This window comes from Thermobia domestica, chromosome 11 (assembly GCF_964235325.1).
Source record: "Thermobia domestica chromosome 11, izTheDome1.hap1.1, whole genome shotgun sequence".
Classification (NCBI taxonomy): Eukaryota; Metazoa; Arthropoda; class Insecta; order Zygentoma; family Lepismatidae; genus Thermobia; species Thermobia domestica.
In genome coordinates, this window is record NC_137464.1 from 192458021 (window position 1) to 192485408 (window position 27388).

The 27388-nt window shown below is 36.7% G+C and overlaps 1 protein-coding gene across 1 annotated transcript in view; it reads right to left on the bottom strand.

Moving 5' to 3' along the window:
* The window catches only part of LOC145665401 (NADPH:adrenodoxin oxidoreductase, mitochondrial-like), a 141326-nt gene that overhangs the window by 50907 nt on the left and 63031 nt on the right, over positions 1–27388 (bottom strand). Inside the window, 3 exon segments of the mRNA XM_081732707.1 lie at positions 4959–5123; positions 5126–5147; positions 17493–17711. Of these exon segments, the coding sequence (XP_081588833.1) occupies positions 4959–5123; positions 5126–5147; positions 17493–17711 (406 nt within the window).

Sequence of the window (27388 nt, forward strand, 5' to 3'; positions counted from 1 at the left end):
CCGCTAGTAAGGGCGTCAGTGGAACAGGAGGGCAACCACCTTCATCCGCACCCTGCATTTCAGATTTTGGGGACGGTAAGACAGTTTTAGAAATCTTTTGATAAGCAAAGTCCAACAGAATAAGCCTGAGGTAATTACACCGAATAAATACGAAGAACATACAGATGATTAAAACTGGGAAGTTGCTTAGGTCCAATTTCCTGAATTTTAAGCAGGCCCGAAACTCGAAAGTAGAGCCACCTTTGAAATCCTTGGGTAAAAAAATTATACAAGAAAGCAATATAGGCCTATAGCTCCTTACGGCCAATGATCAAAATCCGTATTTATTCGGTGCAAGGACTTCAATTTTTAAATGTTGGACTTTGCTAAGCAAAATGTTTCTAAATCTGCATTACTGCCCCAAAAATCTGAAATTCAGGGTAGAAGGCGGATGATTTCTAAACGAACGCCCCTATCTAGCGGCAATCATACAAAATTCTAGATTCCTTTTTTTCAGGTAGTTTTTCTTTCTTTCATCTCGGATTCGTGGTTGTGAAAATATGACATTTTACGTCGATGTATTCTTTTGGACACATTCTGCATTTATGTAACGTAATTATGCATCATTGACTATGACATTCGGAGCTTGACTTGTTAATCATTCCAACGCTGCAACATACACAATACAAGTATAATGTTAATATCTTAAATGTATGAGCAAGGAGGGGGAAGGGAAAATTAGCTCTCCTCCCCATTCCGTCAACGCCCTTGTCTAGCGGTTGTCCTATGAAACTCTAGTCCACACGCTTTCCCGTGGTTTTTGTTTCATTTATTTCATACCCTATGCTACGAAGATATTACGTTTGCTGAGCAAAAGTGAACCTTTCTGAAAATGAACTTGGGTCCCTTGTGCTCTAAATGTTGAGTTGAAGCCAAATTTATCCTGCAACCCAAGTTTGTTCGAAACATATAAAATTAGTTTGTTTAGTTTGATTGATTACATCTTGCATCAGTAGCAAGGCTATATTAGACAGGGCTTTTTGTTTAAAGTGGGATCTGACCCACTAATTTTGAAATTTTACGTGGGATCGCAGTCAAAATCTATACAGCAAATTCCGACGCCTCGTGTCTCTATCCTCAAAAATTAATGTTAAAAGACTGAATATTGCACCCTGTAGCGTGGTACATACATACAAACAAACAAATTGAGATCAAATTGTCCCAGACCTTGACGTTCAGCACTAACGTTATAATAAGTATCACACTTGGTTAGTTACGTGATCGACTGCCATACCTTGCGTTTCTCACCTGGTCTCTTCATACAAGCTATGCCAAGTTGTAAAGTTTCAAAGAAAATTTAGAACTGTGGTGGGGAAGAGGTACGAAATAAAATTTCCATAATATAATGAAAAAGATATTGTTGATACAAAATTAGTTGTTACCTGAAGTTTCCAGTTGCATCTCAGCCACACCACTGACGTTAGATTCATCAGAAGCAATTTTCGGATCAACATTTTTACCATTTGTTTGGGTTTCCATTTTTACCAAGCATTGCATTTTTTATAATGATTTTCGTTCTTGGAACTAAACCACCCATTTCTTTCTTACACGTTTTGTGACAAACTCGTTTGATCGTTTACTTACCTGATTGAGTTTGAGTTACTCTAATAAATTTGTATCAAATCATGTCCTTCTTTTCTTCACGCATAATCCATGTTAAACGATTCCATGTTGTACGGAGACAGAACTAACATGTACTGTACAAACGAATGCTTGCGATATTTTAATTTCAGAACCTCAACGTCGCAATGAATACAACACAACAGTTTGTTTCCGTGATAATTATTTTATTTATTTTTTAATATCAGTTCTATAAGTAGTCCAACCTTCGACTACGACACTTTCTCGCAAGTTAACTGAGAAGCATTTAAACAATACAATATACGTTAAAAATAAGGGGGAAAAGAGACAAAATAAATTGTAGATCATCACATTGACCTGCTGTAGCCACGAGAAATCAAACCATTCACATGGGAAGAAAATAGTCTTCTGATTGGGGAGCACTTTTGGACAGTTCTCTTGCTCTGGAAGATTTCTTTTTTTTTTACGAACATAAAATAAAATGCAAATAAACATATGTTTAAGACAAGTCTTCAAAATAAATGTGTTTAAAACAAAATGTTTAAAACATAAACAAAATTTGTTTTAAACAAAATCAATTGTTAAAAAAAAGTTTTAATCATTTGTTTTAAATATTTTGTTTTAAACAAAACAACCCTGGAAGTTAGTAAATTTGGGACGAAGCCCAAACTAGCAAAAACTTGAACTAATTACATGAACCTTCGATTGTGCCACCTGCAAAGTCTATAAAAGAAGTGACAATTCACAGCAACTAGGTAACTAAGAAAATGTTAAGCTAAGTCAATTGAACTTAACGGCAATCTTCTGAACAAGGAATTTGCCAACTTGATCAGAAGTAGTGGCTTTTGGGGGGAGGATTCTCCTTTCTCCCTGCTGAGACAAGACTTAGCTTTTTTGGTCCTCCTGAATAAGTCATAGTCCCCCAAGAAAAACTTCCTGGGTACACCCCTGTATGATTATTTAATTATATTTGTCACTATTTTATTTCTCAGTTTCGTATCTATGCGCTTTCGATCGTACGCAGTTTCGACCGTACGCAGTTTCGATCGTACGCAGTTTCGATCCTACGCAGTTTCGACGCTACGCAGTTTCGATCGTACGCAGTTTCGATCGTACCCAGTTTCGACGCTACGCAGTTTCGACCGTACGCAGTTTCGATCCTACGCAGTTTCGACGCTACGCAGTTTCGGTCGTATACAGTTTTGATCCTACTCCGATTTTTCCCTATATAACTTCAAAAAAATACTATTACTTAATATTCTGTGATTATAAAATAATTGTTTTTTTATTGTTCGATCATAAGACCTTATCTGTTTTCGATCCTACGCCGGTTTTAGTTTCGATCGTACGCAGTTTCGATCGTACGCAGTTTCGATCGTACGCAGTTTCGGTCGTACGCAGTTTCGATGCTACGCAGTTTCGATCCTACGCATGTAACCCGTTTGACCTCCATTTGAACTCGTTCAGCATACATGCTCTTATGACGCTCTGTGGATGTCCCATGTTCCCTCTGTCTTTACGCAAGTTCACTGTGTATCTGAATTGCCACAACCAGGTAGTATGTTGGATATACCCACACCAACAACTGACGTTCGCCTTATCTCCACTCGCATTGAACTCACGGTGTGAGGTCCAATTGAACACAGACCTCCACGAAAAGGGACAGAACTTTCTGGTTATTTTTATAGTTATGCACAAAAGTATAGCGTTTGGTCGCGGGCAGTAGTTCTTGATTAAGCATAATAAAAACTATCTTGAATATAATGAATGGATAATAATAATAATAATAATAATAATAATAATAATAATAATAATAATAATAATAATAATAATAATAAATAAGATAAAATAGTGTTTTTAGTTTTCCAGAAGGAAACCAAAATTTTCCTTTCTTTTAGGCCTGAAAAACACTAGCAGCAACACATTTTTTGCTTTGTACATTGTAGCCGGCCCCCCTCAAAAACGACGGCCCCTTCCTACACGAACCTGCTGGCTACACCCCTGCTTAAAGTGAATATTTCATTTTATTTCACCAAGCCCAAGGACATCGATACAAGAACAAGATAAAGATTGGATATGCAAGACGAATTGCATAGTAATCTTGCTCTTGGCCTTGTTTTGGTGATCACCAAGTAGCGATGAGCGTATTTTCTAGCTTTCCGTATAGTATGAAATACCATAATCAAAATCACACTTGGTCTTCATTTGTACCGATGAGGTGAGCATTCTTGGCTCTTGTATAGCATGAAAGATCACCAAGACTACGAAATGCAGGACCAAGACTTGACTGCAAGACAAAGAATAAGACGCAGTATTGATGACCAAGACCTAGGGAGCGAATTGTTTGAATTTCATTTGTTGGGCTGAAAGTGATGAAATAAAATTAGTACTTTATAATTAAATATCAACCTGTATTTTTAAATTCATATTATGTATCTTCTTACGTGCAACTATATATACTGTAAAATACGTTTTAATTACCGAGAAAGAAAAATCAAAGTGGTACGGGTCCCGGAATCATAAGAACCTATTTTGGAATGAAAGTTGAAGGGTTGGAAAAAATCACAGGTGTTCTGTTTCCTCAACCCTTATCATTGTAGTTAAACGATTTCCTTTTGTCTCCGCCAAGAGACTCTTGCTACTGCCTTCCGAGAAGACGCCCTGCCGTCCCAGCAGGTGAGAACACTGACCTTGAAGAAAAATTTCGTCACATAGAACTAAAGAAAAAAATAAAATAAAAATAAATAAATAAATAAATAAAATAAAAATAAAAATAAATTTCTCCCACGTCGGACATTGGTATCAGTTATAAAAAGAAATAACCAAACCTCAAAAGTGCCAAATATTCATTAAGATGTATATACAAATCCCCGCTTGATCTAGCTAGTGGTTAACGTGTAAGACTTCGGTACACGTGGTCCGGGTTCAATTCCCAATGGGAGTGCATTTTGGTGTTTACCCAGTGTTGTGACCATAGTGCTCTCAAACGGATCGGGTCAGCTCGGGTCGGGTTACGGGTCGGGTCGGGTCAGGTCAACTCGGGTCGGGTTGTCGGGTCGGGTCAGTCGGGTCAGCTCGGGTCGGGTTATCGGGTCGGGTCAGTCGGGTCAGGTCGGGTCGGGTTGTCGGGTCAGCTCGGGTCGGGTTGTCGGGTCGGGTCAATCGGGTCAACTCGGGTCGGGTTATCGGGTCGGGTCAGTCGGGTCAGATCGGGTCGGGTTGTCGGGTCGGGTCAATCAGGTCGGATCACGGTTCGGGTCAGTCGGGTCGGGTCAGTCAATTCGGGTCACGGGTCGGGTCGGTCTTCAACCCGACCCGACCCGACCCGTTGAGAGCACTAATTCTTGCCACATCAAGAGCCACATTTCCCTGTCCTAGAACAGCCACAGTCTCCACGTCTAGGTCTACGGACAAATCCCTGTCAGCAGGGAGTCCATTGTACCAACCTACAAACTGTCGAGCCGACAGAACATTCGGTAAATCTTCACCGGGAATACCGAAGTGTTGTCTAGTTCAGCTCCATATGACTGTAAATTTAAATTATATGAGTTTAAAAAAATAATAAATAAAAAAAAGCATGCGTTAGCAAAATTGAAAATTTGTTTATAGAATAAAACCATAAAATCTTACAAAAGACGGAATGAACAACTTGACAATATATTCGAAGTTACATAACATAATATTCATTTTCATCTTCGTGTGACTATATATCTTGAAAGCTCTTATAATGACGAAAACGAATGAATTCATGACAGACGGATATAGACGTTTCATGTTCTTCATGTTCCCAATAGGTAAAATCTCGATTCTCACTTTCATGTGCAAAAGCTTCACTGTTATATTGTTCAACAGATCGGCACCAAATTTTAAACCTTTTTTATCCTTTCGTTATTCTCTGATGATTAACTGAGATACATAATTATTACAATGAAAAACATAAATAAAATAATAAATAGAAACATAAACAATGTTTAATATATATGCAAAACATTAAGAGAAAAATAAAAATAAATTAGTTTTGATTTTTACGGGCGGGAAAGAAGTTTATCTACCGAATTTAACTTGTGGTAAAGCATGAATCTATGCTGCGAAGGATTTCTGGTTCGATCCCTGGCTACATAAGCTTGCACGTCTTCAACATTATATCTACAAATACTTTTTTTTTAGAATTTTTCCTTTTCCCCTTGCAGTTGTCATTCCAACAACGCTTACTCTAGCTGATAGATCTGCCACTATGTCACAGAGATCTGTCAGATGTATTAGTGTATATGGTTACCACGTACGTAATCGATTCCTATTCATTCTGCCTCCACTAGACTCTTTTTCCTTTATCCATATATATTAATAATTCTGACAGTAGTCAGTGAGCATTTGATGTTTAATACATTTTTCATCTCGTAGCAAATCCGTAATACGATACAGAAGAGCAAGGAAGTACCTTATTGAATTTATTGAATTTATTTAAACAGTACAGTGGACTCTCGATTTGAAAAAAAAAAAAAAAAAAAAAACTCGGCTTACGAACATTATTTTGGAGGTACAAACGCACAAACACGCCTTTTTCGACGCGCTCAGAGTGTTTTTTTATGCGTACTTTAAATATTATCTGTTAGAACTCGATGTTCAAAAACTACTTTTAGATCTTTTTTGCAGTTCTTTCAGTCCTCCTACTGTTTTGTTAAATTCAGAGTTACTTATTTGCCTTTAAAGAGGATGATGTTATTGTTAAGAAAATACATATAGTGCCAAGTTCCTGTGGCTAGAACGGATTACTTGTATTTAATATACGAAAAATAATTTCAATTTATGAAGATTTCAGTTCACGAATAGCGATATGCGGCACGGAATAAGTTTGTAATCCGAAAGTCTATTGTATATTGTTCTTAAGAGCTATTTCCACATAGAATGTGCACCACTGCACGTAACACTTAGAAGTATGTTTGTAACTGTCAGAACAAGACAAGCAACAATAGACACAATATGCTATTTAACAGTATATATGAGGGGCAGTCAAAAAGTTCCCGGAATTTCGTTGTAACTATTTATTACCATAATATAGGTACACATTCACTTAATCGCCTTCAAAATAGGCTCCTTGAGAACACATTTGTTGCAGCACTTCGCCATTGCTGAAAGCAACCCTGAAAGTCCTGTTTTGATGTGTTCCGAAATTCAGCCGTCGCATTGGCTTGGATGTCTTCTTCAGTCGCTCGCACAAACGAACATCCCCCTCCTGTACCAGCCTCCCTATTCACCGGATTTAGCACCAGCGAATTTCTGGCTTTTCCCCACAATCTAAAAAGGCCTCAAAGGGAACCGTTTTGCCACTGCAGGAGGCATTCAAACCAACGCGACTGCCGAACTTCGGAACATAACAAAACAGGACTTTCAGCGTTGTTTGCAGGAATGGCGGAGCGCTGTAACAAGTGTGTTCCACAGAGCGTATTTTTTAAGCGGTATCGCATCGCAGTTTGCGATGCAAAAACACGGAAATGCGATACAAATTGAAAAATGTATCGCAAACTGCGATGTATCTTTGCATCTTTCATTATTACTACGGAAGCTAAAATAAGGAGCAAGTTGAAAAAATATTACTATTATTTCAAAAAAATTTTCTTTGAACGATCGGTTGCTGCAAGAACAAATGCCTCGACTTTGTGTTAAAAAATAGTTTTCCACTCTGTCTTTCCTTCCCTTTGTCACTTTGTTGGTAGTGGGTCATCCTCCAGACCTTCTCGGGTTTCGGGTTATCCTATTCTTGTTTCTAAGTGTGTAATGAAAAAAGAAACCCCTTCAAGAAAAGTTGCATTGGCAGCACAGAAAACAAGTTAAAACTATATTGGACATAGCCGATATACGGTGTAGCATGAATGGGCTAGTAAAACGCAGAAGTGAGTACACTAGATCACTGAAACAGTAACGGCATTCTTCAGCGCCGAAAACAGAAAAATATATTCGTCTTTCTCTCTTTTCTTTTCGCTTTTCATTTGAAGTACCGATATACCGACTCATATGAACATACAGTATTTGCAAGATTTCTCGTCGCGAGACGCCAGGAACCTAACTCAGAAAACATCCCTACCAAAGAGACTCTCTCTCTCTCTCTCTCTCTCTCTCTCTCTCTCTCTATATATATATATATATATATATATATATATATATATATATATATATATATATATATATATATATATATATATATATATATATATATATATATATTATTCTATAATTACTCATTATGGTCCAGAAAATGCGACAGAAAATTTACAAATTGCAATACAAATTGAAATGTAAAAGAGTTAACCCTAGAAAGTCCGTGCTCGAATCTGCTACGTGAAGAACCAGGGAGGGAGTGGTCAAATTGGTCCGCGCTGGTTTTAAGTAGCTTTCAGAGTATATTTGTTCAATTTGAGTTAACGTGTTGAACTAAATTTCAAAAAAGAAACTTTTCAAGGAATTGTGCCTTCTATTTGAAAAAAAAAAAAAAAACCGGACTCAATACAATGCGTAAAACTGCTTATATATTATACCAAAGTTCTTATAATACTATGATTAGAAAACCAGGGATTATGATTATGATTTTAGATTTCTGGGCTTTCAGCATCTACGGCCATTTTAGCCCGTCATGTTTTGAGAGATAACGTTCCTCGGCGAGCACACTATCCGGGGAAAGGAGAGGAAGAAAGCGGCCTGGGACCCATAAAGTAAGTACCGCCCCGGCATTTGCCTGGTGTGAATGAGGAAAACCCAGGAAAACCTCATTCAGAATGGCTAGCCTGAAAAAGCGTTTTACACTTTTTCGACCGAGTGCCCCACCGGGAATCGAACCCGGGACCGCTCGCACCGAAGGCGAGAACGTTAGCGACTACGCTACGCGGGGGTCACTATGCAAAAAAACCAGTATTATAACTAACACTCGACAAATTCTATGAAAGCCTAAATGTTTATATAAATGAGAAAAGTAACATTTTAAAAAAGTTATACATGTTTTAGATATACAGTATATAAAAAAAACAAATGAAAGAAATTTTGGGAAAAGAAAGATGGGTAGCACTTATGACAAAAGGGGGATCAAATCGGCCCGCACAACATGATTTTTTTTTTTTTTTTTTACAAAAAGCAATGCAGTATATTCCAGTTGAAAAAAAAAGTGAAAATGAACCTTTCATCAAAAGGTACAATAACAAAAAAAAAAAAAAAAAAAAACAGAATCCGGAATACATATAAACTAAATAAAAAGAACTCGCAGGCAAAACTGACCCCCCCCTGATCTTTCTAGGGTTAACAATAATTTTGGGCTGCATACAATTAACTATGCTGTGTAGTGTCGTCTTGTTAATGTCGTGATGAAAAGCTTGGTGAGGGTTATAGTTCAGAATTAATTTCACCTTAATAGGTGACGTGGTTATTGTACACCATCAATTTTCAGGTTTAGGGAAAAAATTGTTTCCTCGATATTCTCGAAAACTAATCATGAGGATTTACATTCACTTATATACTGTTCAGCTCAATGGGATCAATCGATTGGTATACACCTCATGATTATTTCTTTTGATATTTTCTCTGCTAAATACGAATTGTAGAGTTTATTCACTATTCCAATCCAGAAACGGTAATGAAGTGACGTATTCTTTTCTACTATCATATGTTGTAGTTCTTCTTTAAGTCTAATATTATAAAGCATAATAGTATTTTTCATGTAAATAAATGGACAAATTTCAACAATCATTAACTACATACAAGCTCGAGTAAGTCCGCGTTCTTTTTCTTCTATTCGAAAATAACGGAACAAATCTTAGCTAAGATGAAATTTAGTCGTTAAATATGAAATACAGATATACGTTTTGTTAAATAAATTTATACATTATAAGCTTATCTTTTCGCAGCGGTTACAATTTTCTTTAACAAAAAATGTATACAAGTACCGTAGTTAGTCAATTGATGACTATGAATGAACAACGAGGTGCAAGGAGGACAAATACAACGGGGTATCGGGAAGTTTTATTACTACGAACTAACAGAGACAGAGTGTTGCGTTTTATGTCTTTCCTTAAGGCTCGGTTCAGACGTGCAGAAAAGTCTGTTGCGGGCCCGCAACAGACTCGCAGCAGACTCGTGCGGGCGTCTCAACCCAACCACTTCACATAGACATAGAAAACAGCTCATTTTATTTTCAGATGCAGTTGAATGAAGACTGGAATTGAAAGAAGAAAACGTACTGTTTTTGTATACTTAGCCAGTAAAATCCTAAGGAAGAAACATGAGCATCACTTCATTTGATGAACTCTTATCGAAAATAAGTGATAAAATTAAAGCAGAAGATACTTTCATGAGACTTGCGATACCACCAATTGAAATGTTGGCTGTTACATTAATGAGTTGATTTTTAGTTTAACGTCCCGTTCAGCAGCGAGGCTATATGAGACGTGGACCTACTGATTAACGTGGAATCCAAACCACATGAGCTCCCGACGAGAATCGAACCCGCGCCTCCCACACCAAAGGCGGGTACGCTAACCGCTTAGCCACGGAGGAGCTCTGGCTGTTACATTAAGGTAAGTTAATTATGTTAACTAATTATCGTTTGTAAGAGCACAGAAAGTTAAACATTCGGAGACCTATTCGTAGATATTTTCAGACTTTATTAGCGGCCACTGGCGTAGTTTAACAATTGCGTGACTAATTTCGATTTGTTGACATAGTTGGTGGCCTTAAACTAAAAATGAGACATTTATTTGAGACTTCCCGAATATCCCGCTCAAGAGGGGGCGTTTCAATAATAGTAAAATTTCCCTTTATTTATTCACAAGTTACCGAATGTGAGAATTCGCTTCAGTTAGAGATGTAAAGTTCGGCGTGTAAACTCATATTAAAAATAATGGAGCACAGGTTTCAGCGTCTTTGAAAATTTTCTCTTGAAGGGGAGATGGGGGATTTCTATAGTAGTGGGATCCGGTGGCTCAGTGATAGTGTGTTCACATCTGGTTCGAGCCCAGCTTGCGTCAAGTGGGCTTTGTGGTGCGAGAAGCACCGTGTGCGTGTTTTCTCGGGGTTCTGCCGTTTCCTCCCACTTTATTCATTCCACCATTTCATTCATTTATCATCATCATCATTATTTCCTTTAGCCTACCCGGTATAATCGTGCGACATAAAACTCAAGGATTTCGTTTCATTCCTATAGTAGTGACATTTCCCGTTATATATTGGGAAAGTATAGGACTCGCTTAGATTGGAGATGTGAAATTCTTAATGTAAACTCTTAAATAAAAATAATGGATTTAGTGTTTCCGAATAATCCGTTTATAAGGTGAGAAAAATGAAACATTTTTATAATTGTGACATTTAACGATAGAAGGTTTTGAGGAAATCCCCAATACGTGTGAGGCAACGCAGCAAACGGAAGCAGAAACAGATGGACTGATTATTTTGTAAGCGACATAAGTAGAGTTCCATGGCAAGATAACTTTGTTTAAGTTGTTCCTTATGTAAGAAAACATTCATTTGTTATCTCTAGAATAGCAACGACGTGCACAATATTATCAATTGTACGAGAAACAAAAATATTTCTGTTACATCTCGAGCATGCTTTTTTATTTTTTAACCACATGAGTACCCTGATATTCAATAATTTTCGTGTTAACTCTATTTTTTTTATTTAGTACATTAACAAATAAAGACAACAATTGTCAGCCGAACAACGATGTTTTTTCTTTCTTTTCTCTTCTGCTATTATGTTGATGGTTGTTTTAGACTTCAGCGTCCCTTTTGAGCACAGAAGCTATATAATACGTGACCCCGACCCAAGAGCGCCCATGTTGTGGTTTTCAAGGGGGGCAAATATAAGCGACTTTTCAAATATAGTTTCATTTTTTGGTGTAACTAATTTAAAAATTCTTTTGGGTTTTCGATATTCCCAAGTACAATTTCCTCTTAGGGGGGTGGCGAACGCCCCACCTTGCCCCCCCTGATGGACGCCCTTGCCTCGACCTAAAGTATAATGCAACGTACGTTATAAACAGTCGGTTCATTCCGGAGTGAGTGACAAGAAATCTCATCAAAGAAACTGCATTAACAATAAAGGCTTTTTCTCCAAGCGTATTTGTTGTCTATTGTTTTCACAAAAAAAGTATTCATATCCTCTCTGCTGGAAAGGGACGCTAAACGAAAATCAAATGTAAACACTACATGAATATTAGATTTTTACATTGAAAAGTAATAATAATACATAGCAATGCTGTTTTTTTCTTCTTCTGTTTTTTCATTAAATTTCTCACATAAGGTTTCACACACCTTATTCCATGCATCCCTTTTTTATTTCTATCTCTATACATTTCGCACTTTAAATTCCATATCTCGTGATACTTTTGTATTTCGTTAATGAATATTTCTTCATTCAGTTCTTCGCTTTCCATTTCTGCGGGCGCGGGAAAGTCTGCACGTGTGGCTTGCCTCATTGCCAGCAATGGTTTTCCGACCCGCAACACCTGTGCGGACTCGCTGCGAGCCAGCAGTCCCCGCAACTCAATTTTCGCCCGCTGCGGGTCCGCAACAGAGTCGTGCGGGAAAGTCTGCACGTGTGGCATGAACGATAAGAGCCAATGTATTTCCGGCTCGCGCGGGTCCGCAACAGAGTTTTCTGTTGCGGGCCCGCAACAGACTTTTCTGCACGTCTGAACCGAGACTAATACTTCTCTACACAGTCTCCGTCCAGAGTTTCGCATTTCTCCCACCGTTTTTTGACCTGTCGAAGGCTGTCATTGTAGAACTCTGTCGATCGTATGGAAACCCATTGTTTAATCTCCATTATCATCTACATTGTTAAAATGCTGACACCGACGTTGGTTCTTTATCTTGGAAACAGGAAGAAATCGATTGGTGTCAGATCAGGATTATAAGGCTTCGGTAATATTTCAAAGCTACACCTAGCAGCTTCCATTGATGATACTTGGGGAGTACGAATGGTGCATTGTCTGCAAAGAGACGATTTATTATGATTATGATTATGATTATTATTATTATTATTATTATTATTATTATTATTATTATTATTATTATTATTATTATTATTATTATTATTATTATTATTATACCGTGACGTTATAGCTTATTGGGAAGGTTGCAACTGAATTATCGGGCATAGTATTTCATGAATTCAGTCAATATCCCGTTGTTATATTTTTAGTAAAGTTTTGAGTTTTAGCGTCCATTTCAACACTGAGACTATATGAGAGTATCTTTGGTCAAAAATGAAATTTAATACTGTCATTTTTTCTTGATGTTTCTATATAATTCACCTTGTGTATGTTTTGCGATTATTTTATACATATTATGTTTATATATGTTCGTTTAGATACATGTTATCATGGAATATATATATAAACTGAGAGCATGACCTTATCGCAAACTTCTGCACTTTCGCCTTTTCGAGAGGGTGAGGAGTGCTTCCACTCTTTGCTCATCTCTTTTGTTTCACAATCAGGATCATATACACAGATCCAACATTCGTTCATAGTACACGGGTAAAAAATTCTCGCTTTGCACAAATTATATGGCTGAGCCAATAACAAGATCTATTTGCACCCATTTAAGAAAATAATTAAAATCGAGCAAGGAAAGATTCCAGAAAATTAAAACGCACAAGTATGAAAACGATAGGCAAATGTTACAGCACGTAATAGAAGGTAAAAACACACACACACAGTAAAAGGGGATGTTAGTTAAAACAATGACAGGCTAATTTTCTTCCCAGGGTTGCTCGGCGAGAGGTGTACGTAGGGTTCGCCCTTTTAAGTAGGAATAAAATTGTGCTGTAAGAAATAAAAGGCCATGACAAAATGCTGTGACAAAACAACACCACGATAAAGCGAATCAAATAGCAATAAAATAATAATAAAAAACTAGAGAAATTAAAACTAGTACTAAGGTGAAGAAAATACGAGTGAAGACATCCATACACAAAACAAATTAAAGCGCTTGCAAAACTTGAATATGCTGTAAAAATCTCATGAGTCGAGGAATAAAATGTAGATTATTGCCAAGTAATAATATCACATCGAGGAGGATATCATAAGGCAGTCCAAAGCGAGCCAAAGTGCGGCAAGTGACAAGAGGAATTGACAAGAATGCATCACAAAAGATACAATTCGGAACTGCAACCCCATGCAAAAGATAGGGATGGATATGTCCAATCCGCAGGTGAGTTAAAATTATTTCTTCTCGGCAAGACGGCCAGGAACTAGAGATTTGAATTCCTAAGCACGGTCCAATGACATGCAATTTGTTGTCATGCTAAAATCCAATTTCCATTGTCGCAAAAGACGAGAACTGAACACCGAGTAAAGATCAGTGAGAGACAGGGGCGTCAGGAGTTCAATAGAATGAAGAGCTGCATCTTTAGCCATGGAATCTGCCTGCTCATTATTAGGAATATCTATATGCTTGAGAATCCAACAAAATTGGAGAACGGAACCAGCAGCAAGTAGACATTTCAACAAAATACGCTGAACTAGAAGGTAGTACATTAATAAGGCTGGTAAGAGCACTTTAGGAGTCAGATGAGATCAGAATGCAGGTAATAGTATGGATCATAGCGTAATCTAAGGCTTAAGAAAAAAAATCTTTGATTTTACGTCCCACGCTTATGCCGGTTAGGCTAAAGGAGACGGTGATTATGAGAAATGAATGAAATAGTGGAATGAAGAAACGGGAGAACCCCGAGAAAACCTATGAGCACGGTGTTTGTCCACCACAAAGTCCACACGGCGCGAGCTGGGATCGAACCACGGACCCCAAGCACCAGAGGTGAACGCTCTACCACTGAGCCCCCGCTTAAGAAAAGTAAACAGCTCAGTACTGAAGATATACATAAAGGCAGGGGGCGGCACCCATAGCAGGCATGACCAAGGACAAACGTACAGCCAACAGATCCATCTTGTTTCGAGTCATCCATATAAAAATGCAAAAAGTCAGCATAGTGGTGTAACATAGAGCGAAACTCCTGCTGATATAAGTAGTGGTAGATTTACTAGAACATACCAACTAAAATGATATATTAGGACAATTAATCTGTCAAGGTGGAATAGTAAGAAAACCCACGGGATACGTCCGGTATAGCATTAGCCAATTTCTCCGCAAGGTCTAATGCACGAATCTTGAAAAGTCCGGAAACACGAGGACGTGCCTTATACCAACGATAGTGGTCACCTGCTTCAAGAACAAAAGAAGAAGGGTGATCAGGAAGTGCTTTAAGACATGCAAAATAACGGAGGATAAAATAATTTCTGTAATGTTTAAAAGAAGGTTCATGTGCATCAACATAGGGGTTAGGTATAGGACTAGTATAGAAACTTTTTAAAGAACTGTCCTACGTGTTGCGAAGACGCCTAGAAAATCGTGAAATGTCCTGAGTTACAGTAACTTATTTGCAATTTATTTTAATGTTTCATTCTTTATTCACAAAATTTTGAATCACATGTACTCTTTTCCTGAATGGTGAACCGCTGTGTTTTATAACATTCCTCAAGAGATTAGGAAAGGAGAACAATCAACAAACCATTGTTTTGCAATACATTGTTTTCACTGAGGAGGGCTTGTTGAGATACTGGTAAGATAGGAAAGATTTCTACTTCAAGTAGAAGACAGTAATGCTTACCAAGTTAGGTAGAAGTTCCCTCGTGCCGGTCTAAATTTAACTTCGCCCCTTAAAATAATCCCACGCTCCGAAAATCGATTTTAAAAAATCTTTAACCCTATACGAAGTTTCACTGTACGTTCATAAAAATTAACCACTTTGTCATTCATCAAAGCATTTGGAGTTGTGTTTAATTCCTTCAATACTTTTGTTCAGTGCTTTTCTTTTTAACAAAAATGAAAGATTAACTTAAGGTTAACGTCAAATGAAATGACGTGCGTATTGCCGACGCAATAAACTACCGTATTTGTGTCCTACTTTTTCTTCGCCAGAATCTGGTCACCCTATACAATTACTATACTGAACATTCTACCAAAAATGCAAGTGGTTCAAATGCAATATTATCTGCGGCTTCAATACTGATTTCCACATAGCAAAGACGACATTCCTTTTTTCCTTTTTTTTTTTTTTTTTCGAAATGCGGTTTCCTCCTATTGATTCACTGCCTCAAGAATAGGTTCCATCATCTTCACTAGCCCTCTATTCAAGTCTGAAGTGGTTGAAATTAGCCATTTCCGGTTTCGATACTTATCGCCATAGAACAAACATGGTAATAGACAGTCACAAGCGGTTTTCTGCAATCGACTCAGTATCCCAAAAGAGCAGATCGTTCAAACCCACAAAACTCTACCATAACCGTAAGTAGTTAAAATTTACTACTACTTCCGGTTTCCATACTGAATTTCATGGGGCAACAACAGTAAGAAATATTGAGACGCAATTTTTGCAATAGATTCAGGGTCCCAGAATAGGTTCAACCTTCTCCGTTAACCTTTTATTCAAACCGGAAGTGGTTCAAATGAACCTTTTCTGGTTTTAACATATATCTCCAGAGAATAAAACTGCTATTAGCTATAGAGGAGCCAGAAAGAGAAGGTCTCTGACAGCTCGCAACGGCGTTGCCATTACTCACGTGTCAAGGCTTTTTCGGTGCATCTATAATGGCAATTTTTTTAATTATGTAAAACAGAATGATCGTGGTTGGTAACACTAGCACCAAAGTAGAGTCTGTCTGTTTTTTTTTTTTTTTTTTTTTTTTGCTTTGCATGTTAGTAAGAAACTTCTGAGACCATCTCATGATTGCTCTTCTATAGCGACAACCTGTTTTCTGCACATAATTCAGAGTCTAAAGAGAACCGCATCGCAACCCGCAACACTACCAAAACCAGAAGTGATTGATATTTACTACTACTTTCGGTTTCAACTTTGATATCCATAGAACAAAAACGGTATAAGATATCGAGATCCGGTTTTTTGCAATTGGTTCATCTGTCCAAAAATAGTTCCCCCTTCTCCATTAACTCTCTATTCAATCGGAAAGTGTTCAAACTAACGATTTCCGACTTCAACGTTTAACGCCAAAGAGCAAAAATGATAATATATAGCGAAAGTGATTTTCTGAAATCGATTCAACGTGTCAAGAGAATATAGTATCGCAACCCGAAACACACTAGCAAAATCGGAAATGGTTAAAATTTAATACTTCTTCTGGTTTCAATACTGATTTCCGTAGAGCAAAAACGGTACGAGTATCGAAATACATTTCTTTCAATCGATTCAGCTTCTCAAGGTTAGGTTCCATCTCTTTCCTTAACACTCTATTGAATCTGAAAGTGGTTCAAATTAACCATTTCCGGTTTCAATCTTTATCGCCATAGAAAAAAAACAGTAAGGTAAAGCGAATAATGGTTTCTTGATATAGATTCAGCGACTGAGGAACAAGTTCTATCTTTGATCTTATCAATTTATTGCAACCAGTAGTTATAGATGTACTACTTCAAGTTTGAATACTGAATTCCCATACTTTGGAAATTTATTGTAGTTTCACACTGCGAAACGAGACTCACTTCTTATGCATTTGATCACCTTGTAGATGAGTGCGTCATACGTTAGATTTCAGTTATAATACACATTTTACTCAAATTCCTTATGAAAAGATACGCTAATGGTGTGAATCAATGGTAACTATTTTATGAGATCTACACATGAAAGAGAAAGCGAAGAGTAAGCAATACCTGCACCATAATCAAAGTACGGAAACCTTGATATCATCAGTCTGGTTAAGTATACAATACGCATGATACAAGGAGGATTCTGCCATACTTCATGGACACCTCCATAATGCGAACGTTTCTCGAGCTCACACCGTACTTAATTTAAAAGTCTCAAAAACACTTACAAAGACGATACCATGATAAGCTTCCTTCAGATCGCTTAACGTAATGTCTGTTCCTAAAGTCACATTGCCAACAAATCTCACGCCTTTAGTTTTAGCAGTCTTCGTGAATGTGTTTATCACATATTTCACTTCTGGGTGATCAGGTGCAACTCCAAATCTCACCAAACCGAAAGGCACAGGAAGTTTGTCGTATATGTCAACTTCTACATTTGGTATTACCTGTAAGAAAGGAAAATTTTGTGTTTTATCTTCAACAATACTACGTGAAATACAAAGGCAAAAACACCCACACTGCAAGAGTTTAGTTTTACTACTGCAAGACTTAAATGCTACATTTTTGAGAACGAAAATATTCAGTATATACAACTCACCTTGTAAACAACTATCTTCAATATAAAAAACGGGTTTACTTGACATGTTTGGAAAAGGAATTTTTCCAATATCTCGTTCAATCTAATTTCATTTCATCACGTACTTAGAAAGACCAAGGTACAGTAGATTTGTGAGAACAGAACTATACATCACTGGCCAATCTTCCTTTTTGCCTTCCAGCTATGTGTGGCACATTTTCCGTAAGACTATTTTAATCGTAGTCGTTGGTTCATATGAACCAGTTTAATAAGTTTATTTTTCATAATATGTCCAACTAAGCCATTTATCTATATCTTTGTTAAAGTGGACTCTTATTTACTGAGTCTAATATTTAATGTACTATTAACTGTACTGTTTCGGTGTTTCTTGACATCTTCCTCAGCAGATTTACGTAACTCACGTTTTTCTCGCTTCTTAAAATTTTACCATCCATTATGGTGTATGCATGGAAAACAATAATTAGATTAGATACTTCATAATATGTTAATGTAAATTTCTTGCAACAGAATGTACTTCTTTTAAAGGTTTTATTGGTGTGAGCAACTTACGAAGGAGAATTTTATGAACTTGCATAATTTCCTGCTAGTTCGTAGGTATTTTGCTCACTTCTACTGGGAACTTTGTTAAAATGCTGTTACAATCTTAAATATACGTTAAACGTTATTTGCACGTTTAGTCTTCCGTGATTACACACTTTTTTAATTGCTGTGGGATACTTCAAAACATAAATCTGTACATCATATAGTAAATACTCTACCAACTTACAACAAAGTAACTATGATGTTTTTGAGTGCTTTTTTTTCCTTCTTTTGTTTTATCATCGACTAGAAATATTTATTCAGCTGTTTGTGTTTCCAGGTCTAATTGTAGTTTGTTCAATTTTTCGGTACTAACTAAATTTTGAAACATTGAGTGTTGTTTCTTATATCTCTTCTGGACTCTGCAAAGTGTGTTCCGCTTACAAAATGACTAACGTCTAGCTTTCCTCCAAGGACCCAGGGATCCCGTGCAAGAAAAATGGTGCGCTAGCTAGTAGACCAGCGGGTAGGGTATAGATAATTTTACCTTTTATTTTAATCTATGTAATTTTTATGTAACATATTGAGTTAATGAAGGTTCTTATTTGCATATTAAAACTTGTGACTGCTGACAATGAAATCACACTGCCTGTCTAGGCTCCCCTTACCCAGATTCAAACTTCAGTTCTTTGTTGTGACACAAAATGTCCAATATCATTATCAATTATCTACTTATATATAGATTTAGATAATTTACTTATCGGAAACTTCGCACACAATAGTAGAATATAAAATACTCGTAAGCTAAACAAAATAAAACACTGGGATTTAAATATAAGGTTGTCTACGAAGTATTAACCCTTTGGAAGGGGAGTGGGGGGTCAAAATTGAGAATATATTTATTATGATTTAAAAACAACATCCGTACGTACCATTGTCTTCGATGACCTTCTTCCATTTTTCCGGCAACATTATAATCCCGTCGGTATAGAACATTTGTGGTTACTGGTCAAAAAATTGTGACACATGGTTTTCAGAGACCTCTTTTGAAACAAACTTAACACCATTCAGGGACTGTTGAGAGTGAAGCAAATGATAGACTGGCGTTGCCAGGTTCAGTCTACATCATGAATACATTAAACTTAACAGCTACATTCTTTCAATTTCTGACGGATCGTTAAAGATACACGCGGTTTGGCGTTGTCAGCGTGGTATACAACACTCTTTCTAATGACCAGTCTATAACCAATTGGCTTATAAACTTGCTTCTAGTTCCTATATTGAATGGCATTAATTACAACCGATTAGATTATGAACTGATCCTCGGTTTGAGCCTCTGGAGGACGACCTATAATTGTGGCTAAATATCCATTTGCTTTCTACCCGTGGTTCGCAATGAAGAGAAATGAAATGAATCTTCAAGTTTCACGTACCACGGTTATGCCGGTTAGGCTAAAGGAGACGGTGAGGAAACAGGAGAACCCCGAGGAAATCCACGAACACGGTGTTTGTCCACCACAAAGTCCACACGGCGCGAGCTGGGATCGAAACAGGAACCCCAAGCACCGGAAGTGAACGCTCTACCACGGAGCCACCGCGCCCCTCGGAGTGAAGATAATTTTACACATGCGACATAAGATGAATACTGAACACTCTCAATTATACAATTTGGGCAACGAAGATGTATTGGCAATGCCAGTTGAAGAAAATGAAAACACGACACACAAATATTTCCATTAAACGTATAGATCATCACCATCAAAATAATAATTTAAAAAAAATATATTTAATGACTTTTTATGAAATGCCCTTGTTATTGTGATTTACTTATAATAATTCACGATTTGCTTTTCACACTATTTTCCATGGGGAAATTGAGGCAGCAGCTCCTCCGTAATTGTCTCCTTGCAACGCCACAACATTGCCAATGGATCCTGTTGTAGATAGGAATTCTCTCACAATGCATAATATTCCATGAGATGTTATTTACTTCTGAATTTCCTGTACATCACAGTTGAATAACCATTATACTTATATAACTCAATCCTATGACGAGGTTTCTGATGAGCACTTAATAATGTTTCACAGAAAAGAAATGTTGGATTTAAGAATATTAGCTTCGGCGAGAAGTGTTTTAAATTTGTAATATACTTACTAAACAGAAAAAGAAGAGTGTTGCGAGGTAGACTGTTTTTTTTTTTTTATTTATTTATTGAAATTGGATTATACGATTTGAGATCATACGAATCAACTTAGAGACGTATCGATGTAAGGCCAAAATTTGACATACAAAGACAAAAAGCAGAATTTCATATTAGGTTCCACAAAAAAATGTTTCCTCTAAATTTAATCCAGCTCACATAAAATGAACTAAAAAGCAGCAAACACTTATACAGTGTAAATTTAATTCTAAGAGACAATGATTGATATTTAGAGTGATAATGTACTTTGATTGTTACACTGCATTTACTAGTCTCTATTACATACATACAGTGGCGGCGATTGCAAGTTAAAAGTGAAGGGGAGTAAGACATGTTCTGAATATTTGTATATCAATGTTAGTTTTCCTGATTGTTTCTAACACTGATTAACGAAAGCTTGTACAATTAATAGGATACTACTTTTTCAGTTAAAATAGCGTATATCGTATTTCATATTTTATTAAGAAACTGACAAGAACAACGCAAGGAGATACTAGACCTTTGTACTCTTAAACGAAGATCTAAGAAGAGATCTGATTCCTTGCTCATGAACATTTTAAAACTGTGATTTGGCCAGTGGTCAGTTAATCAGTGCCAACCGGTCACTATTTGATACCAAATGCTCACCATTCTCTTAGGTATTGATCAACACCAATATCATCTCTCTATGACTTACCGTTCCCAAGATATTGGCCAAAAAGTTCCTATTTCGGGAGATTTAAGAAGCCATCTCTCGGGAACCGTACGTCATAGAGAGACGATATTGGTGTTGATTAGTACCTAAGAAGATGATGAACATTTTGGTACTAGATAGTAACCGATGCCACTGGCCAAATGGCCACCGTTCCCCAGATATTGGGCAAAAAAGTTCGAATTTTGGAACATTTAAGGAGACATATCTAAACCCCAATACGCAATACTGCTGAAAATGGCGTATTTCTGGACAATATTTAAACTGATTGTTCTTTTCCTTCTCTTTTATAGCATTGCAGGAAAAACTTTTAGTAGGTATAATGACAACAACTCCTCGCAATTACATGATTTAAGCAGTGTTGCAAACCTCAGCAATGTTTATCATATCTCCAGAACGGTTTGATATATCGAAGTGCTGTAAACAGCAAAATGATTTGTTTGTCAATTGCAAACTACACTAGTAACTAGATACGATACTTATCTACGCATGTTTTCGAAATAAAGTCTTTCGAAAATATTCAAATTTTCAAGCCCTTGTAACTTCGTTGCTATTCATTCAAAACAAGTCATACCATGACCATAGTATCTAACGCTAAGATACTTCCGATGTGCATTGTCTTGCCCATCTCCGTTGTGCTGTATGTGTGATAGAGGCTTCCAAACTTTGAATGTTTGTGATATTATAACATCCTTAGTTTGCAACACTGAATAATAAATGTGATATTTTCGTTTAACATGTTGATTTGAAATACGTAATAATATGACGTAGTGCTATTTGAAAAAATATAACTTTATACTGGGATAGCAACACTGTTCACCGGCTGGTGGTGTTTAAGGGTAGGGACATGCCGAAGATACATCGCGATCGATGTCGAGGTTTAAGTCGCGGCACAAACCCATGGATTCAAATGAGTAAGCGCATGCCGAAGATGCACGCTACATCGCGACCTAGAGGTCGACCGTGAGGGTGAATTAGTGGTCGCGATGATGAACAACTGAGTTTGTTTTTACATCGATGTTCAGCGGAAGCATCGCTGTGGCTCGTGTTCTCATTGGCTCTCCCTGAAGCGCTGCACGAAATAAAGTCTTCATTTGTTTAAAATTTCGTCTGCAGAGGATTGTGTGTCTATGCCTGAGAGGTTTTGATGCACTATTAAATTTCATTATGAAAGATATTTTAATAGAACTAGTGAGGAATGTTCCAGCAATATGGGATAAAAAAAAAAAATAAACAACATCATAATAGGCACGTTTTAAACAGAGAATGGAAGAAAATTCAGGCAGCTCAAATGGGAATGTCAGGTAAGCTATTCATATTTATGTGATAATTACACTGTAGCTTATTATTATAATAGGCGGGTGCGGGAACGGGGGGGGGGGGGTGCTTTCGGGCTGAATACCCCAAATTCCGGAATTTGTAAAGAAAAAAGAAAATAGTGTTAATCATATCTATGCTTAGAAACTTCAAGACCCCCCCCCTAAAATTCCGAAATTAATAAAAAAAGAGTTTCTTCCAAATTCATTACTGGTATAAGGTAAATAAATAGCTGTGCAGGCACATATCTATAGGACAAAACAAAAAGTCATGTGGTTTCTGCGAGTAAAAATAGGAAACATTGAACACGCATTTGGTCTTTCTGATTTATATTTATATGTGTTTGTGAGAGTGAGGGGGGAAGGAGGGTAAGTGGTTGTGTATTGTCTGTGTCTGTGTCTGTTGTCTAGATCCTCAAAGGAAATGAAAGAAAAAAAACTCAAGCTTCGTGTGATAAGATTACATGCAAAACAATTTACCCTTTCACTTGAAAACTTTTTTTTTTTTTTTTAACACAGCTTTGTTGATTTTCTGCAGATGGAAATATGAATATGACACTTATTTTGTAGTGGAGGCGTTTTAATGCATGAAGAAAAGTTTCTTTGTGAAACTAACCGAAATCAGCGGTTCTGTTTCAGTTCCGGAAATAAATGATGATATTCGCCCAAATCTTGTCTCCTCTTATTAATAGGATGAGCACTATAACGTCTGTTCTGAATATTTGAAAGTAACCACCATTTTGTAATTGTAGACAGAATCATAATCTTCACTGTCACTGGAGTACATGGTTTAGCAACGCTTGAATTTACAAAATCAACTGAACAACAAAACACGCACGGAATAATTTCACACGCGTCACAGCAATGTTTCTTCTCAAACTGAGAACTTAACAGCGAGGGTGCGACCTCCTCGCTATGTGCGCCCTTCATCCATCGCGACCTAGACATCGAGGTAGTGACCGCGACGTAAACTCGACCTCGATCGCGAGGTATCTTCGACATGTCCCTACCCTAAAGCCTAAAACGATGTCCCCCTCCTTATAGTTGCTTCATGTAAAGTTTTGCTTTTCTCCCTCTTCTGGTTTCTCCGTTATCACGGATGTTCCAGATGAATTGTCCACACTGTAAATATATATATATATGTATGATAGATAGATAGATAGGGTGTAACATAAATGCATGGCCAAAAGTGACGAGGTGATTGCGGACATCCAAATAAGTAAAAATGTTCCTATAAACATGAGTCCGATGCCGCTTCGTTTCCGAGATATAGGAAAACAAAACTTTGTACCAGGTTGGCAACACTGACCACCCAATGACCTCAAATGTTGATTAGTTTCATTCTCTAGGTTAGTGTAAATGTATTTGCACAGGCACAATTCCACTTGATTGTATTATTCCTGTAATATTGAACATTTCCATTCACTTTCCCATAGTGAGCCATTGGAGGGACTCGACATTTGAACACCCTATATCTTGGAAACGAAGCGGCATCGGACCCATGTTTATTAGAACACTTTTACTTATTTGGATGTCCGCAATCACCTCGTCACTTCTGGCCATGCATTTATGTTACACCCTATATCTATATATCTATCTATCTATATCTATCTATCTATCTATCTATCTATCTATCTATCTATCTATCTATATATATATATATATATATATATATATATATATATATATATATATATATTAAAACAGGAAATTTTACCTTCCAAAAATTAATTGTGATTTACTGTCAGATAGTCTAAAAAAGTATTGACCTTTTTGCTCACGAGATGGTGTTCGTGTATCATAGCTTAGGGTATATCAGTTGCAGTGGGTCTGGTCTACCATCATGTGCCTCACGCAGTATAAGCCATAGTAGACGCTTATCAAAACATACACACACGACATCTTTCCACAGCACACCAATTCGAGTCAATACACTACCTAATGCTTTCAAAATTGTTCTCTCATCACTTGCTTTCAGCCGCTGTAAAGATACCAATCTCTCAAGCGGATGTTCTTTCCCAGCAGGGTTAAAAAAAAACGCTTTTTTTAAAGAACAAAAAAAACGTTTTTTATGTTTAAAACACGTTTTTTATGTTTAAAACGTTTTAAACGTTTAAAACAAAGTAGTTTGTTTTAAACAAAAAAAAACATGTTTAAAATGTTTATTTTGTTTAAAACAATAATTTAAATAGGCATATATATTACATTTTTACACTCTTAGGTACTGCTTGCCATCTATATTCAACCGCTAGATCAAATTTCGGGAACTTCCCTAATCTCGATCCGCCCAAATGTTCAATTCCGTAGAAAGAAATCGGGATTTTTCCGACCTCCGTTCACAGAATATATAGTTTAGTTTCTTTATGTTACGTTCTACTGGTCGTCTGCTTTCTTTATCTTTAAACGCCCATTGACGCAACTGCTGTGTCAGGGATTTAAACCTCAATGGATCAGTCTTAAACCTCAAATTAAGGCTGGAAGAAGGTTTTGGTACCAATTTATTCCTGAAAGATGCAGCTTTGCTGGTGTGCAATTTATCTATGTGGGGGTACCACGTGGCGGTGGGAGGAGGGTAAATATCGTGTTTTTTTTGTTTCTTTTTAAACGGTTTTTTTTGGGAGCCATTCTCCCTTTTCGGGGATAGATTCATAAAAATTGGTACGTGAAGCAATGAAGTAGGCCACTACATTGTAATATCGTGTATTTGTACTTCTTGCTTATATGGGGGAGCAGGGAGGGGACAAAGTTAGCCAATGTTTGAAGTTAAGTTTTTTGACGTAAATTACATTTATTTTTACAACAAACATCAATAGCTCAGCCTCTAATTAAGCTAGAAAGATGATTTGGTACCAAAGTATTTTTGAGGGATAAAGCTTTTCGTCAGTTGCATTTTATGTATATAGGGGGTACGTAAGTACGGCCGAGAGAGGAAGGATAAAGTTTTTTTTTCATCAAACTTTTTTCATCAGGTTTTGGCGAATATTCCTCCCCCCTTTGTGGTACATCAGTAGTTAGGGATGGTTACTTCTGGCGCATTTCCCCCTCTACCCCCTAACTGCCCCCCAAAAAAATTATGAAGCCGCCACTGACCATTGTACTTTAACACAGAAGGATACCCCCAAGTGAGATTGAATATGCTTTTATGACATTTAAACCATAAAAACTTACATCTAAAACTTACAATCTAAAAACTTAAATCTAAAATTACAACTCTTCTAACTTATAATGTCCCCATGGTAGGGTATTGATCCCATCCTTTAAAACACATCTCTTATCATCTACACAACTTAAAGCTAACTTATTTACTTCTATACTGTACAAATCATGCTTATAACTTCTAATCAAATTCATCTTCTTATAATATTCTTTTTGGTTAATCAAACAGTCCTTATATTCGTTAAATGAAAGTTCTTTATATACAACACTCTTCTTAACACCTTTAGCTTTCTTACAACACTTTTCTTTATCGAACTTACCTTTAAAGTCTTTATCTGTTAAATCTATTTGAGGTGCTTTTATACTGTACATCTTACTTCTTAAACCCACAAACTCTTCTATGATTGTACCTTTAATCTCATCCTTCATCTTACCAAGTATTTTCTTATTGATTTGTGGTATCTTATATTTGTTATCTTTAGGGTAATCACTCGTATCGAAGTAATCAATGTAATTTTTCATGTCTTCGTACACATCTTCTGTTTGAATATGGTATATATAGCTATCAGTATCTGTATAACATACTTCTATTTTGTCTTGGTATTTTGGCTTCATCACATTGTAATGGAAGTCGTACATTAAATATTTTGACAAATCTAGAATTGACATACCAACATAAATCGGTTTGTTAAATTGCACTTTAACCTTGTTCATGTGAACTGCTACTAAATTTTCCGTAAAAACTGTAGTACTCTTATAATTCGGTTTTGCTACAAGTTTCTCGTATTTTTTCTCATCACTTACAAGTTTGATATTAAATCTCTTTCTAATATTCTCCATAGTCTTTCCAAAAACTGAATTGTTCATGAGCTTATAGAAGTCTTTCTCAAAGTCATTTGTTGCTCTAGTTCTCATCTGCGTGTTTAAATCTATATAGTTCTTTAACCAATCTGATTGTTCGAACTCTATTACTCGATGTATCTTGTTAAGTTTTAATCCAAGTGAAGACATTGTTTCAGGTTTCGATAGTGAATCACATATTTTTCTTTGTCATATAGAGTTGTTAATAGCTTCGATTGTTTTGAACCAGGCGGACATATATTTTGAGGAGCTAATGGATAGTCTTTGTGATAGTCATGTAATTCTTTAGGATATTCAAGATCAACTTCTAATATGTAACCAGTATCAGAATCATCAGGTATATTTGCGAAATCTATTTCTTCAATCTCATCTTCACTTAACCATCTAAATCCCTTATACGGTAGATATTGACTCATTGCCCACCCATACAAGTTATTGGCATCTAGATACATTAAGTAAGAATCTTCTTTATCCTTATCGTAATCTTCCATATACTTATTGTTTGCTTTCACATATCTTTTTGAGCATTGACTAATCCCACCTCTTATACCTTTCTCTACCATTAATACCATATCATAATCCCACAACAGCTCTAATTTTATATTTGTCATCTTTAACATTGCATCCCAAGCTAAACCTGGTGCTGTCATATACCAAGCTGGATCAAGATCATAAGCTTTAAGACATGTTTCTCTAAAGTTCTCAAACACATCTGCTAACAATAATACATCTGTTTTCAAATATAAATCATGGTATTGTCCGAGATTCTTAATGTCAAATG